Raw genomic sequence first — 17056 nt, forward strand, 5'->3', positions numbered from 1 at the left:
ATGTCATTTTCAACAGCGTTAATACTTCACAAGACCCTTTCAGTTATCAACCTGAAATTAAATGTGCAGTTGTTAAATGTAGAGATGCTCGCAAAACCGGCCATATGTTTTGTTTGGTTGCATAGTTGAGTGCTGGAATGCTGGAAGGAATTAATGACTACACATCCAAAATAATTTAAATTAGCAAAACAATCACCTTTATGGATTATATATACATTTTTCAATGGTGTTAAGTCACATTTGTGGAGATGGTAGTTTTACCATTTAAAAACTTTATTCAGTCTTTGAATAATGGTCTCATAAATATTTGTTTTTATTTTTGTGTAAGTGGTCGTATTGATCTAACCACTAACATCCACACACGTGTTTTAAATAAACAAACAAAATTAAAATAAAACAATTTTAAAAAATACCATTGAAAACGCCAATACCTCATTTTGTATTTCGTTTAGTAGCCTCTGAGTATTGATTTATTTCAATAGCTTTTAACTCCTCCTCAGATAATTTCTCGAATCATGGTTTATATCCCTCAGCAGCCTCAAAATTGACTGGCCCAGTTCCCACGCTATTATTATTGTAGTTGTTGTTGTTGTGTATGTCCAGGGTGACTGAGTTCATGGGGTGCTAAGTGAGGGAATTTATCAATCTGTTGTTCTGTTTCATTTTCAGCGTTTTTGTATTATCCATCACATTATAGTCAAATCCATCTTCATCTGCTTCAGTTGCTGCTATTTTTTTTTTCTTTTAACTCCTTGTCAGATGACAATTGTTAAAAAAAAATCTCCGCAGAAAATTGCAGTGAAAAATCACCGTAATCGGCCATTTTGCGCGACTATGGAGCAGACTAACGCCAAATTGTAAACAATACATTTCAATCAAGGAATATTTGAAAAAGCATAAAAATGATACCATTTATATTTATTTGCTGAATAAGAAATTTAAAAGATGAAACAATCGTTTCACAATGACATGTCTGCAATGTTTATTTATATTGCAAAGACTACAAAAACCGAATGTAGTCCCAGAATTTATCGATGTGTAAACAAATCCAGATCAGTACCACCTGACGGTTAACAGCTAATCGTATGGCAGCAAATCCGTTTCATTTATAAAAATTGGAATTATTATAATATAAATAAAAAACGGAAAATTTGAAGCCATCGCGTCAATTTGCTGGAGAGCTGATCACTTGCCAAAAGTATTATTCACCGAAGAAATCCCGCACATTTACCACACTCACATAAGCCATTTAGGGTATTTAGCTTTAAAAATGCTTAGTAATTGTATGGATCGGATTGGTAAATATTAGTTTTTTTCTATGATTTGCTTTCTTCCTTTCCATTAGCATGTATACAATGTGATTATATAGCACAGGGAAAGGTACCCCTTTTGAACATGTTTCACGTAGGCTAATTTCACCTTTTTATAATGAATTTCAGAAATTCTACTTAATAAAAGCATTCTTGATTTAAAAAATTAAACAATCAATATTTTGTCAGAACGTATCATGCTAAAACGCTATAAAAATTGAATGAAAACTGATTTCATCCGGTAGAAATATACATTTATACAAAGGTGGAAATTTTTAAAAAAATACAAAACTCCGTGACTTTCTTCACTTCTTCAAACAAAGGTTTCAAATATTAAGAAAGACAATCCTTTCAGCTAAACAAGTTTAAATAATGTTCTACTATTAAAACAGAGAAGGTTCTGTAGAAATCATTTTCTACTCTGAAAGCAGAGAATGCTCTGTAGAAATCATTTTCTACTCTGAAAGCAAAGGAGGTTCCGTCCAATGTAGAAATTGACCGATGTATTTTTCATCGTGAGGCTTCTCTGATGGATTTCAAAATTTGCCATCCGAATCATTCCGGCATTTTCACTTACATATAAATAGGTTGTCTCTCTAAGTCCCACCTTTTCTCTTGAGAGGAAAACAACGTTAGATATGCAAATATTATTCTCCTATTCCGGAGAAAGCGTCAATCACAGCAATTTGCTGTGTAAGCAGCTGTCCAAGAGAAGAGATGCTACTGAGATAGCTATTGATCTGAAATTATTGATTATTCCCTAAAGATGGCTGGCTGCGATATTTGCTCACTCTCTAATTACACCCGTCCTCCTTATTTGTCGATACTCAGTTCGGGGCTTTGAGATTTTTTCTAAACTTATTCATATCTTCATGTCGAATGTGTTCTTTATCTCGATAGCGACAGGCTCGTGATTGAAAGGATGTGGATTCGAATCCAATCACATGATCAGCCTCGATCGGCCACCGTGTTTGTCCTTGCCACGCCAATGAATACATTATATGCTTTTACTGTGCCGTAACAAACTATACCAAACCAAAACCAAATTATTTCAATGGTGGCGAAAGTTAAATGCCGATCATAGAAACAGACGTCATTGCTACCGGTATTAACAGTTGGATAAGCTAAACGGTGGAAAATAATTATAAAGTCTGTATGTTGAACATTGTCCAATCAAACGTTTAAGAATTTGTTTTTCTCATTACAGTAGTTTTGAATTAATCTTGGAACTCAAACGATGTGTGAAAATTATTCTTTTTTTTTCGTCCATTGTAATGAACAATAATTAAAAACCTGTTATATATATATATATATATATATATATATATATATATATATATATATATATATATATATATATATATATTTATATATATATCTATGAAAGAAGGTGTAGCAAATCTTGCAAAACATACAAGTGACTATGCTCTACCGGCCGAAAAGAATTTCCAGGAATTGTAGATAAGACCATTTCTTCCTTTTATCTGCCGAGTGCTGAAACGGTCTCTAATTTTCTTTAGCAAGACAAAATATTCCCACATTATCTGCTGTGGTGGACATATTGGATTTCAGACTGGCAACATTTCCATTATGAACATATATGATCAGATAAATCATCTCCTAACTTTGTGTTGATACAACCAATTAAACGCATCCTTCGCACATTTAAATGTTTCGGCCTCTTTGGTCATGTAACTGGGCTCAAGCGTCTGTGGATTTATCATTTAATCGTCACGCGCTCTTACGAAGCAAGCATCTATGCATACCAGTTAAAATATTTAAAATTCCCGTTATAGTACTTTTCTTGTTTAATTCATTTAACGCATGATACGATAAAAACAACTAACACATATATGCTACCAAATATATGAAAAATAAATCAATAAAAAAAATTAAAGTGAAAAAGTAGTGACCTTTTGTTTTCTTAGTCAAGACGACATTTTGAAAGTCATTGATAGTGTCTCGTACCATGTTTAAACTTTCTGGCTTTGATGATATTCGTCAACAAAAGGTCCATGAAGTCTTCATATTGTTTCTCTTCGTGAAAGCCGAGAAACGCTTTTGTAAAGGACACAATTTGTAAATAAATTCTTTATTATTAAATAAAAGTTTTTAAATGTCACTCTAAAGATAAGAAAACTGCTTTCTAAAATTAAATTGACCCGAAAAGTCTTTTATCATTTCATTTGATATTTTATTCTTAATTAAAGGAAGACTAAAATAGTGAGCCTCAATTATATGCATGCCGTGGAGACGGTGATTACATGATTATCCATATAGTTTAACGTCTGGTTGTGCTCGGTGAATTTTTCGAACCAATGTAATTACGTTTGTGTTGATTGTAAATGTACAAATGTATCGAGGCAGTTATGACGGCAAACTATAACTATACACACTAAGAAGTTAGAAACCTTGCTAAATTGCATAGTGACGACGGCAAATATAACTATACACAGTAAGAAGCTAGAAACCTTGCTAAATCGCATAGTGACGGCAAATATAACTATACACAGTAAGAAGCTAGAAACCTTGCTAAATTGCATAGTGACGACGGCAAATACAACTATACACAGTAAGTAGCTAGAAACCTTGCTAAATTGCATAGGGACGGCAAATATAACTATACACAGTACGAAGTTAGAAACCTTGCTAAATTGCATAGGGACGGCAAATATAACTATACACAGTAAGAAGTTAGAAACCTTGCTAAATTGTATAGTGACGGGAAATATAACTATACACAGTAAGAAGTAAGAAACCTTGCTAAATTGCCTAGTGACGGCAAATATAACTATACACAGTAAGAAGTAAGAAACCTTGCTAAATTGCATAGTGACGGCAAATATAACTATACACAGTAAGAAGCTAGAAACCTTGCTAAATTGCATAGTGACGGCAAATATAAATATACACAGTAAGAAGTTAGAAACCTTGCTAAATTGCATAGTGACGGCAAATATAACTATACACAGTAAGAAGCTAGAAACCTTGCTAAATTGCATAGTGACGACGGCAAATATAACTATACACAGTAAGAAGCTAGAAACCTTGCTAAATTGCCTAGTGACGGAAAATATAACTATACACAGTAAGAAGTTAGAAACCTTGCTAAATTGCCTAGTGACGGCAAATATAACTATACACAGTAAGAAACTAGAAACCTTGCTAAATTGCCTAGTGACAGCAAATATAACTATACACAGTAAGAAGTTAGAAACCTTGCTAAATTGCCTAGTGACAGCAAATATAACTATACACAGTAAGAAGTTAGAAACCTTGCTAAATTGCCTAGTGACGGCAAATATAACTATACACAGTAAGAAGTAAGAAACCTTGCTAAATTGCATAGTGACGGCAAATATAACTATACACAGTAAGAAGCTAGAAACCTTGCTAAATTGCATAGTGACGGCAAATATAAATATACACAGTAAGAAGTTAGAAACCTTGCTAAATTGCATAGTGACGGCAAATATAACTATACACAGTAAGAAGCTAGAAACCTTGCTAAATTGCATAGTGACGACGGCAAATATAACTATACACAGTAAGAAGCTAGAAACCTTGCTAAATTGCCTAGTGACGGAAAATATAACTATACACAGTAAGAAGTTAGAAACCTTGCTAAATTGCCTAGTGACGGCAAATATAACTATACACAGTAAGAAACTAGAAACCTTCTAAATTGCCTAGTGATGGCAAATTACAGAAGTTTCTAACTTCTTACTGTGTATAGTTATAGTTTGCCGTCATAAATTACAAATTACAATAACTATATACAGTAAGAAGTTAGAAACCTTGCTAAATTGTATAGTGACGGGAAATATAACTATACACAGTAAGAAGTAAGAAACCTTGCTAAATTGCCTAGTGACGGCAAATATAACTATACACAGTAAGAAGCTAGAAACCTTGCTAAATTGCCTAGTGACAGCAAATATAACTATACACAGTAAGAAGTTAGAAACCTTGCTAAATTGCATAGTGACGGCAAATATAACTATACACAGTAAGAAACTAGAAACCCTGCTAAATTGCATAGTGACGGCAAATATAACTATACACAGTAAGAAGTTAGCAATCTTGCTAAATTGCATGCTAATTTTGATATGAAATCAATGAAGAAACTTTACAATGATGAACTACCTGACCGGATCTTGGTCCGTTTGCAGGACTGCGGTTGGACCAAATCGTTCAAGGATTGTACATGTTATACCATTTTAAATTATATACTACTTCATAAAATTGTAACACTTTACCTATTATACATATATCGGTATAATTCATGTTTGCATTTAATTCGAATAGTTTATCTTAAATGTTTTGTGCAATTACTGCTTTTTCACATCCGCAACAGTTGCTTTAAATTGGCATCATATGAGTTATTGTCATGAGATGCCGTTAAGCGCAACATTTCAAAACTAAAAAAAAAAGAGGATTGAATTCAAAGACGCTATTTTTTCTACATAAAAAGTCATTCTTGCGTATTACAAAAAGTGCGTGAGTAACATTATTGGACGCGGTGCATGAATATGGCTTACTCGTGTATTAACATCGGATATCACGTGGTATTAGTGTCCGGTTATGTCATTATATTTAGCCTCTTTTCGGAGCCATGCCCAAAACCAAATGACTGCATTCAGTATAGTGTATGTATTGACTGAAAACATGCACTGATGTTACGTTTTAAAGCGATATAGATAACAAAGAACACAGTGGATTTCCAACTCGTCTGCTCCACAGTAACGTTGTGCATTTTTATTTGTGCATCAATCCAATATGGTTCCGAATATGGTTTCATACATTTGTCACCATTCTTGTTGTAGCTTTAATCTTCAGAGATGACCGATATCATACTGAACGCTTCTCAGCAAAAGTGGTTGTTCCCAAATCGAACATGGACGTGGTTATTCCTAAATCAAACATGGACGTGGTTATTCTTAAATCAAACATGGACGTGGTTATTCCTTAATCGAACATGGACGTGGTTATTCCTAAATCAAGCATGGAGGTGGTTATTCCTAAATCAAACATGTAGGTGGTTATTCCTAAATCGGACATGGACGTGGTTATTCCTAAATCGAACATGGACGTGGTTATACCTCAATTGAACATGGACGTGGTTATACCTCAATTGAACATGGACGTGGTTATTCCTAAATCGAACATGGACGTGGTTATTCCTAAATCAAACATGGAGGTGGTTATTCCTAAATCAAACATGTAGGTGGTTATTCCTAAATCGAACATGGACGTGGATATTCCTAAATCGAACATGGACGTGGTTATACCTCAATTGAACATGGACGTGGTTATACCTCAATTAAACATGGACGTGGTTATTCCTAAATCGAACATGGACGTGGTTATTCCTAAATCGGACATGGACGTGGTTATTCCTAAATCGAACATGGACGTGGTTATACCTCAATTGAACATGGAAGTGTTTATTCCTTTAATCAAACTTGGGAGATTGCTTCAGGCTTAACTTTGTAAAAGTGGCTATTTCTTATTCGAACTTGGAAGATGGCTTTCAGGCCAGACGTTGTAAAAACAGCGATTCCTCAATCAACATGGAAGATGACTTCAGGCTTGACTTTTTAATAGTGGTTATTTCTTATTCGAACTTAGAAGATGGCTTTCAGGCTATTCCTCAATCAAACTTGGAAGAGGGCTTCAGGTTATTCCTCAATCAAACTTGGAAGAGGGCTTCAGGCTATTCCTCAATCAAACTTGGAAGAGGGCATCAGGCTATTCCTCAAACAAACTTGGAAGAGGGCTTCAGGCTATTCCTCAATCAAACTTGGAAGAGGGCTTCAGGCTATTCCTCAATCAAACTTGGAAGAGGGCTTCAGGCTATTCCTCAATCAAACTTGGAAGAGGGCTTCAGGCGTGACGTTGTAAACGTGATTATTCCTCTTTATCGGCGGGGCGGCGCGCGCTTCCTATTACTAGGTATAAAGCGGTTGATGCACGTGAACATCTGGCCTGAAATCCTGCTTCCAAGTTCGACTGAAACTTTGACTTACATCTGAAACTTTCAATGCGGTTTTTGTCGATTTAAGAATCGAGATCACACTATTTTGTTTCTTAAAGTTTACGTTAGAAAGGCGATGATATATCTCTCGGGTGTGTTGAGTCGCACTTCTTCGCACTTACCCTGCTCTCCTCCCTCCCTCAGATTCGGCAAATTAATTTTTGACACCCCCCCCAAAAAAAAAATGAATTATGATTCCTATATTGGTGAACTGCACTCTGCTCGTTGCATTTGCAAAAGGCACGTTTGTTGTTGAAAGTAAGTTAATGGTGTGTTTTGAATTTCTTACAGTCTACATAAATAATTAAATCCCAAATCATATGCCTTAAAATATCAACAATCCAAATCCCTCATCCCAAACTGTAACATCGTCAAAATGGAACGAGAAATGCTCTGTATAGCTATAAATATATCAGGGCATTTCTACATTTTATCGGCTTATATATTTCAAGTTAAGACAACCTGAAGTGTTATTTTAGTGTCAGAAAAACGCTGACAGTACGAGATTACGACATCAAATATTGATACGTTTCAAAGCTTTAAGAATGTTTGTCTCCCATCCCATGCGGACACAAGGATACAGAATAATCCTGGTGCGATCTCCTTACGCACGAACCGCCATGGCACACTGGTTAGCGTGCTCTACGCTGGACAGTAATTGTGCTTACTCAGTTCCTACGCTCACATAAGTATGGGTCTCGTAGCGTGTTGGGCGTGTCAGTAATGGTGTTTATTCCATTTCTACCCTGGCAACAGCACGGGTCTTCTAGCGTGGTGGATCTTTTGGCATGGCTTGTTAATTCCAATCGTCTCGGCACTTATCACCTTGCGTGTGTTGCTGTGCCGTAACACACTAAATCCAACCAATCCAATATTGTCTCCACTTTCTTTGAATAGTGAAGTATGGGGCCAGCGTATTAATTTTGGCATATTGCCAGATGTTTGATGGAGATGAACAAAGTAGAATAGAAATATTTGAAAGAGGGACGCTTCTTCTTAGAAAGGTTCACTTCAGAAACGCATGCAAGATTAGATCTGAGAAGGACAATATATTTAACACAAATAAAGTCGTTTGCTATCAAATCTACGAACGAAAATTTACTAGATCTGAAATCTGGCAAAATTTATTTAATATTTATGTTGAACTTCTCACACGAAATACTGGAATATCTATCATGTATTAACCCTAGATAAAATGTAAATGGATTCATATGTTTGGAAAATGTTTTCGAGCTCTAGTTTGGCACATAACATTTCTTTTGGTAATGAAACACAAATAATGAGTGATGTTATGTATTTAATTTATTTTGTGTGCTTAATCTTTGTCCGAAGTTGTAAACAACATGTTTACATAGCTAACCTTTTTCCACAAGAAACTTGTAAAACACACACACACACACAATTTGTCTGAATCAAACTTTCCACTATACCAATGCAATGACGCACCTTCATGACATTGCAAGCACTAGAAATTTAAATTTGTGTACAAGTGCGGCGTATATATATATATATATATATATATATATATATATATATATATATATATACATTAACAATGACGTAATTAATATTACAATGACGTCAAACTGTTATATATATATATATATATATATATATATATATATATATATATATATATATATATATATATATATAAAAGTCTAACTGAGCCCTTTGTGTAACGGATTTAAAGAAAATATCTGCGATACTAGCAACACAGTTTCGCTATAGTATTGTCGCTCACTTGCACAGCTTTATATTTGTCCATGACTTGTAAAGAATATGATATGGCCACACCCAATGACTGTTATTACATCAATGTGCAATTAAACTTGTGGTCGTAGTAATAACCAAAATTATTACAACCAAAATAGCGTCATGTACGTTGCATGTTTGGATGAAACTCAGACCAAAATATTTTCTAATTGTGCACTCTTTCACAGAAACAATCCATCTATCTGACGATTTTTAACCGAAGTACCTGCGAATACAAATCCTTCTTTGTTTTTCGTGACAGCTTGCTGGCTTTAAATATCAAAAACATATCAAGATAGAAAGCACATAAATCAGACCAATCTATTTTGAAATGTTCTCTGCATAAAAACAGTATTTTAAACGTTATACTTGACGCATTTTCAACTCAAAATGTCAGCAATAAAAATCATGTAGCCGTCGAAAGACTTGCAAGTTAAGGATATAAATGTGTCTGTATCATGTACAACTAGACTATGATAATTATGTGTAACAATTTACAACATACGCTATATATGTATGCATGAATTCGAGTTTAACAACACGTCAGCACAATAATGGCTATATGGTGCCGATTATAAGGAAACTTATGAAAATATAAATATATATATTTGCATAATAACATTTAGAACGATAAACGCAACCGATAAACGTAATATAAAATTATACAGGAAAAACCATACAGATAAACGTAAGATAAAAGTCCACAATGTAAACTATTTCGATAGACGTAAGATAAAATCTTACACGGTAAATCATACCGATAAACGTAAGATAAAATTATACACGGTAAACCATACCGATAAACGTAAGATAAAATATTAAACGGTAAACCATACCGATTAACGTAAGATAAAATTATACACGGTAAACCATACCGATTAACGTAAGATAAAATCTTACACGGTAAATCATACCGATAAACGTAAGATAAAATTATATACGGTAAACCATACCGATTAACGTAAGATAAAATTATATACGGTAAACCACAAAGATACAATTCTACACGATAAAAGATAACGTGGAAAAATCTCCATTAATTGCAGCTGCAACAAAACTAGAATCCTAACAAATAAACGTACATACTTTTAGCTTATTCAATATTTCCTGAGAAATGAACGAACAATCTTGTATTACGTACTTGCACAGAAAGGTTTGGTTTGGTTGATTTTCACTGTTTTATGGCACAACGAAATTTTGGAAGTTGTGTTGAGAAGGGGTATGTAAACTGTATTGAACGCGCCATGGTAGCAGATTCATTCTGACCCAGTGTTGGAATTTTAGACTCTCCCGTCTAGTCTCGAGTCTGACCCAATGAGCTACAACGTTTTCTTGCACAACGATATATGCAACACTGACTGTACCAATCGAAAATATACATTATTTTTTCACATTAGTGTAAACTATATTTGTTTGAAAATCGTATCGCTAAATCCTGGTTCTTTACAGTGATGTAGCTAACATTATTGTCCGTCTTTAAATAGGTTTTAGTTGGTTGGATCTTTTGAAAGGGTCATTGCCTTCTATAAATAGCTTTCAGTGGGCTGGATATTTTGAATGGGTCCTTGAAAAATCATTTCTTTTTGGCACATTGTCATTGAATGGATCTTCTACTTTCTATATAAAAGTCATTTCTTCTGGCACATTTTCACTCATATGGACCTCCTACTTTCTATATAAAAATCATTTCTACTGGCACATTTTCATTCGAATGGACCTCCTACTTTCTATATAAAACTCGTTTCTACTGGCACATTTTCATTTAAATGGAACTTCTACTTTCTATTAAAAGAAGTGTTATTGGCATGTTTTCCTTTGAATGGATTTTCTACTATATATATATATATATATATATATATATATATATATATATATATATATATATATATATATATATATATATATATATATATTGCAAATCATTTGTATGGCGCATTTTCATTCAAATGGGTCCTCTAATTTATATATAAAATCATTTTTATTCGTTAGCTTTCTTTGTGACATGTTATTACAAATGAATGTTTCCATGACATGTGACCCTACTGGTACCCTTCTGAATCACCGATGATAATTTAACAGATGCTGAAAATTGCATATTTTACCTTGTGAATTAATCAAATGCGTTTGATCTCAATATTGGGGGAAAACCAAGGAAACCTAGGCCGGAACTTAACAGAGTTTTTAATTTTCTAGAAATAATGATTGCTGTGTTGGCCAGAGCTTGTTGCATAACAACGGATGCATGTACGCTGGATAGAAAACGATCTCTTGATTTTCTCCTTTGATAACGTGAAATAGTCATGTCATTCCCGATGTTCTCGTATCAACAGGTATCTCTCAAAACAAGTTTCTATTTTTTCTCCTCTTACGATCCGTGGTCCCGGTCTACATTGGCAAGATAATAGTAGAGTCTGGTTACTAATAAAAATCTGTCTCTCAATTAAGTTAAAAGGTTTAGCGGAGTGCGTAGCAGGGAACAGATGAATCAGGGTACAAGACTGACGAGTATGCTGATTTGTGGAGAAAAAGGACAGAGCTTCAGTACTTTCACTCACTAGGAGGACACCAGTTCTTAGAGGTCTTACGAGCACATAAAGTGTGACGCAGTTATCAGCGTATTTCTTTATCTGCCTTATTTGTATGCCTCCCTTAGTCACAATAAATATTTAATACGGTGTAATATAGGTAACCCCTTTCTTCTATCTTCGTCAATTGTCTATTTCAAATTCAGTATCAAAGCGAAGCTTTACGCTTTTCAATGACCCAAAGGAATAAAAAGCTTTCGGGTAATTTTGAGTTTATAGTATCCGTAGATCTGTGCAATATAGTGTAGCGACTAAGTTAAGAACATAAGCTAATAGGATCTGTATAATACACTTTCTCTATAAATAGCTTGTATCAGTGTCATTAGCAATATTGCCCAGAGGCTTTACTTGTGACAGTTCGTTTGACTTTTATGGCATTTATCACTCTGATTAATATGCATGTATCACAGTAATGCCCTACTACACGTAAGTGAACATGTTTTCTTTACTTGCTACATAATCATTTAAGGAGGGGGGGGGGCATTTGGGATACTGTATTACATTGATATGAACACAGACATATAACAAACATCACCAAACTTGACGATAAGAAGACATCTTCTAAACAATGGTTTGTAGGAATCTAGTTCTATCATTTATCTATCAATGGTCAATCTAGGTCTATCCCTTATCTATCAATGATCAATCTAGGTCTTGTTGTTGTTGTTGTGGGGTTTAACGCCATTTTTCAGCACACGATAGGCTATGTATGGCGGCCAGTATTAATGGTGGAGGAAGAACCAGGGAAAACCCCGGGAAGAACCACCGACCCACGAGAAGCTACTGGCAAGCTTTCTTACATACCCACATTGGTCGGATCCGAGACTCGAACCCACGTAGACAGAGGTGAGATGGCAGTGATCCGTAACGGAGAGCGCTTTAGACCACTCGGCCACTCGGGGCCCCCAATCTAGGTCTATCATTTATCTATCAATGGTAAATCTAGTTCTATCATTTACCCCTGATAGCTGATTAATTTTTGCATATTCTATTAAACTTGGACCAACTTATTACAGAAAACCATGTTCTTGCTTTTAACGAATACATTCACATTGGAAACGAAAACAGACTTAAGGCATCTCGTCCGACCTTTCCGTTTTAAAATATACAACGAACAACGAGAGATTGCATCCGATCGTGCCATTTTAAAATATACAATGAACTACGAGAGATTTCATCCGATCTTGCCATTTTAAAATATACACAGAACCGTGGAAGACTTAATCCGATATTTCTGTTTTAAAATACACAATGAACTACGGGGGCCTTAATCTGAACTTTCCATTTTAAATATAAACGGGAATACGGGAGACTTCATCAGATCTTTCCGTTCCAGAATATACACTGGACTAGAGAAGCTTTCATTATATATATGTTTTAAAATATGCACTGTACTAGAGAAGGCTTCGTCCGACCTTTCCGTTTAAAAGTACATACTGGGTTATAGAAGGCTTCATCCAATATATCCGTTGTAAAATATACACTGTACGAGGCTTCGTCCGATCTTTCCGTTGTAAAATATACACTGTACGAGGTTTCGTCCGATCTTTCCGTTGTCAAATATACAATGGACGAGCCTTCGTCCGATCTTTCCGTTGTAAAATATACACTGTACGAGGCTTCGTCCGATCTTTCCGTTGTAAAATATACACTGTACGAGGCTTCGTCCGATCTTTCCGTTGTAAAATATACACTGTACGAGGCTTCGTCCGATCTTTCCGTTGTAAAATATACAATGGACATGGGGAAGCTAATTGAGAAGTGTAGCAGTTGCAAGTCTTTTTTTTTTTTGTAATGGCAATAATATAGCTACCGAAACCTAACTTTGTAACGTTAACTGAAAAACAAAATAGCATTAAAAAAAACAAGGTATGGGTACAATTCTTGTTTCTCCACCCCTTACTCCACCCTCAAACCAACAACCAACGTGCACTTGGAGCGAAATTAGGCCGACGAAATGAAGGACAACAGTTTTAAGCCTAAATATGGGTCTAAAATTAACGGATGTGTATCACGAACCAAACTGAATCGTTTTAAAAAAAATCTAATAAAAAGGTGAAAACATAACTGGTAATTACAAATGACGCGATAGATTAACCTGTCTACCCATCAACCTAACATCAACCGTAGTCTAAGCAATTTGAGACTTTGTTAATTTTGAATAATATTCAGTCCTAAGTATTACGAGGGATAATTAAGATAGATAATATATATTCAGTTGCATGCATGCAACTATCTATATATCTACCTATCTACCTACCTACTCTATGTCTCTATGTGTCTCTTTATGTATCTCTCTATGCATCTATCTATATATACATGAATGTATGTATGTATGTATGTATGTATGTATGTATGCATGCATGTATGCATGTATGTATGCATGTATATATCTACCTACATACCTACCCATCTACCTATCCATCTATACAAAAAAACACCATCCAGTGACTGCAAAGAAATCTAGAGTAATTCGTCCAAACGTTGGAAAATGCAGTCTAAATTATGTGAATAATTATTTTAAGTGTTCCTGTTTCAAGAGAAAAAGAGATAATAGCAGGCTCTAGGCATCACCAAGCAAGTAAACGGTGGCATTTGCAATAAGTCAAGATAAATTACTGTGGTAATGGGAAGCCGCGGCAGCTCCATTTAAAGAGCGTGGGATGCATAGTCCAAGGGTCGTGGGTTCGATATCCAATCATCCAGTTGCAAAGTACTTGTCAATAATTGTAGTATTTGTATCTTTTTTTTGTATTTTTTTTTTGCCAACCATGTTTGCATACCGCATCGGATCGTTTCAACTGTCTTTCGTACAGTTCCCGTTTTAACAGGTCATTTATCACTTCTTTGTCTGTGTGTCTGTGTATTATTTTGTATCGTGCTGAACCCTTTTAAGATGTTTCCCATCGTATTGTAGTTATAAAATTCATATAAACGTTGGAAAATTCCGTTCAACTCGTTTGTATGTTACCAGATCAGCTTAGTTTTTATCGCATCGTACTGTTCCATGCAATACTAAACGGTCTTCCTGATCATATCGTCTCGCCTAAATAGACGTCTTCGTACCATAACGCACCTTTTGCCTAATATACAGTCTTCGGGTCGTTTACAATCAAAGGGCATTACAAGCGATATAAGATTTTCGTTTACCAATTCGTGTCAATAACGAAAAGTTGAGCTTGTATTGATGTCAAATACGCATTTACGAGGTGGATCATCTAAGGCTACAAATGTTATCATTGATCAAAAATATTCTTATACTGAATTGAGCTATTCTACTGCTTGACTAAATAACACAAACTAGAATTTTCTCCAGCACATTAAAAACCCAATCAGATGCACACACACACACACACACACATACACATTGGTTTTAAAAGCGTGAACTTTAATCATAATAATATTTCAACGAATCAAACTAAATTAGAAAGTTGTACAATGTTAATTCTCCCAAACTAATTTCTTACTTGAATCATGAGCTTAAACAAAATTTATACTTGGATCCGAAACACAAACTTAAATTTTTCTTCCTTGAAAAGGCACATTGGTCTTGTTAGACTACGTTACACCATGTTTCTCTTGCCATTCAGAACTGGTTCTGTATACAGTACAAACCATGAAGATTCTGGTTAAGGATGCAGTTCTACAATTTTGGGGTAAGCAACGATAATTCATCTGGTAGGCATGGTACAATCGTACCATACAAAAAAAAAAAAAAAAAAAAAACATCAATCAGCATGCGCAAATTCATTTCTGAAAGTATATAATGACCTCGTCTCATTAGTCAGTGAAAGTGCTTTACCAAAATTTTAGAAAACGACCTTTTTGACGTTACAAGAAATACTCGACCTTTTGCGAAACCTTCTTAAAGCGTAGGTCTCACGAATACGGGAAAGTCTGTTTGAACGAGTTACTCAAAATCTAACGCAACCATTAAAGAGCACTGAATAATATATATATATATATATATATATATATATATATATATATATATATATATATATATATATATATATATATATATATATATATATATATATATATATATATATATATTACTATTAAATTTCACTCATCTCTCATCACTGACTCGTACTTACGTTCTTTAACTGTAGGACGTCCCCACATTATTCCTATAAAAAAAATGTGAAAAGCCTCCTTCACGCGTGATGTCCGCTTCTCAAATAGGCGAATTTACTAATCAAGTTCTCAGTGGACCATCCGCCCCCTGCTTAGTGAGTGACAACAGTGTCTTAGTCGTTTCGACATTAACGTTTACAAAGACAAGTCACTCACTTTGGATAACACGATATATGATTGTTTTCTGCTGTTTTCTTTAATTGAATTTCCCTCTTCTCTTCAGTTAGGTTGTGCCAATTCGATAATAATGATCCACATTCAGAAACGCTCGATAATGAAATGGTAACCATGCCTTGATTCCTATATACATTATAAAATACACAGGTATTTATAGGTATGCCATGTGGTGTGCAGATTACCTAGAACTCTAATCACTCACCTGTAACTACCATGCACAATGGGTACGCGATCTTGTATTGTGTATGCAACTGGTGCAAATCCAGTAAAGGCATGTGCATATATAACCTAACAGCCCAAATCTCCATGACTGGTGCTGACGTGCTGTTACAAAGTAAGGTTCGACATTATACTTTGCGTGGGGCCCGGAGTGGCCGAGTGGTCTAAAGCGCTCTCCGTTACGGATCACTGCCATCTCACCTCTGTCCGCGTGGGTTCGAGTCTAGGATTCGACCAATGTGGGTATGTGAGAAAGCTTGCCTGTAGCTTCTCGTGGGTCGGTGGTTCTTCCCAAGGTTTTCCCGGGTTCTTCCTCCACCATCAATACTGTCCGCCATGAATAGCCTATCATGTGCTGAAAAATGGCGTTAAACGCCACAACAGCAACAACATACTTTAGTCATTAAGCCGCGTATTGTGACTATATCAAGTCAAATGAGTACATCATTAACCATACACATTAGTCAGTTCTAAATACTGGTAGTAACTCATGTTAACTGTAACAAATATAACTATATTTAATAAACTCCAATGAAGAATCGAATTTTTCTTATTTTTTAATATTTTAGAAGATATTAACAAAATCTAAAATACTTCAAAATTATTTCGAACCAATCTCTATAAATGTGCAGGAAGGCACGTGCACAAATATATTTACATTATATTGGCAATGTATTCAAGTCATACTGAGCTGAAGGCTTTAAGTTGTACGGGTGTAACATCTTGTCTACTTTACCGCGTGTAAAACGTTCAGAAAATCTGTAAACGAACGTGCGTCTGACTGTCAGTGACGCAAGAACTACCAATTCCTATTAAGTTATATATTTCCGCAT

General features: G+C 35.0%; 1 protein-coding gene across 7 annotated transcripts in view; it reads right to left on the minus strand.

Annotated features, from left to right (window-relative positions):
• LOC149790198 (dual specificity calcium/calmodulin-dependent 3',5'-cyclic nucleotide phosphodiesterase 1A-like) overlaps positions 1-17056 on the minus strand; it is a 558379-nt gene that overhangs the window by 198495 nt on the left and 342828 nt on the right. The window contains exon 1 of one of the 7 annotated variants that reach the window (XM_089972195.1): positions 15788-16154. The exons of the other annotated variants lie outside the window; for them this stretch is intronic. Coding sequence (XP_089828321.1) covers positions 15788-15815 — 28 coding nt within the window. The 5' untranslated portion in view covers positions 15816-16154. Of the gene's footprint in view, positions 1-15787; positions 16155-17056 lie in introns of those variants that run through there. 7 annotated transcript variants of the gene reach the window in all.

The sequence above is a fragment of the Sinohyriopsis cumingii genome, chromosome 10 (assembly GCF_028554795.1).
Source record: "Sinohyriopsis cumingii isolate HCF-2022 chromosome 10, ASM2855479v2, whole genome shotgun sequence".
Lineage (NCBI taxonomy): Eukaryota > Metazoa > Mollusca > Bivalvia > Unionida > Unionidae > Sinohyriopsis > Sinohyriopsis cumingii.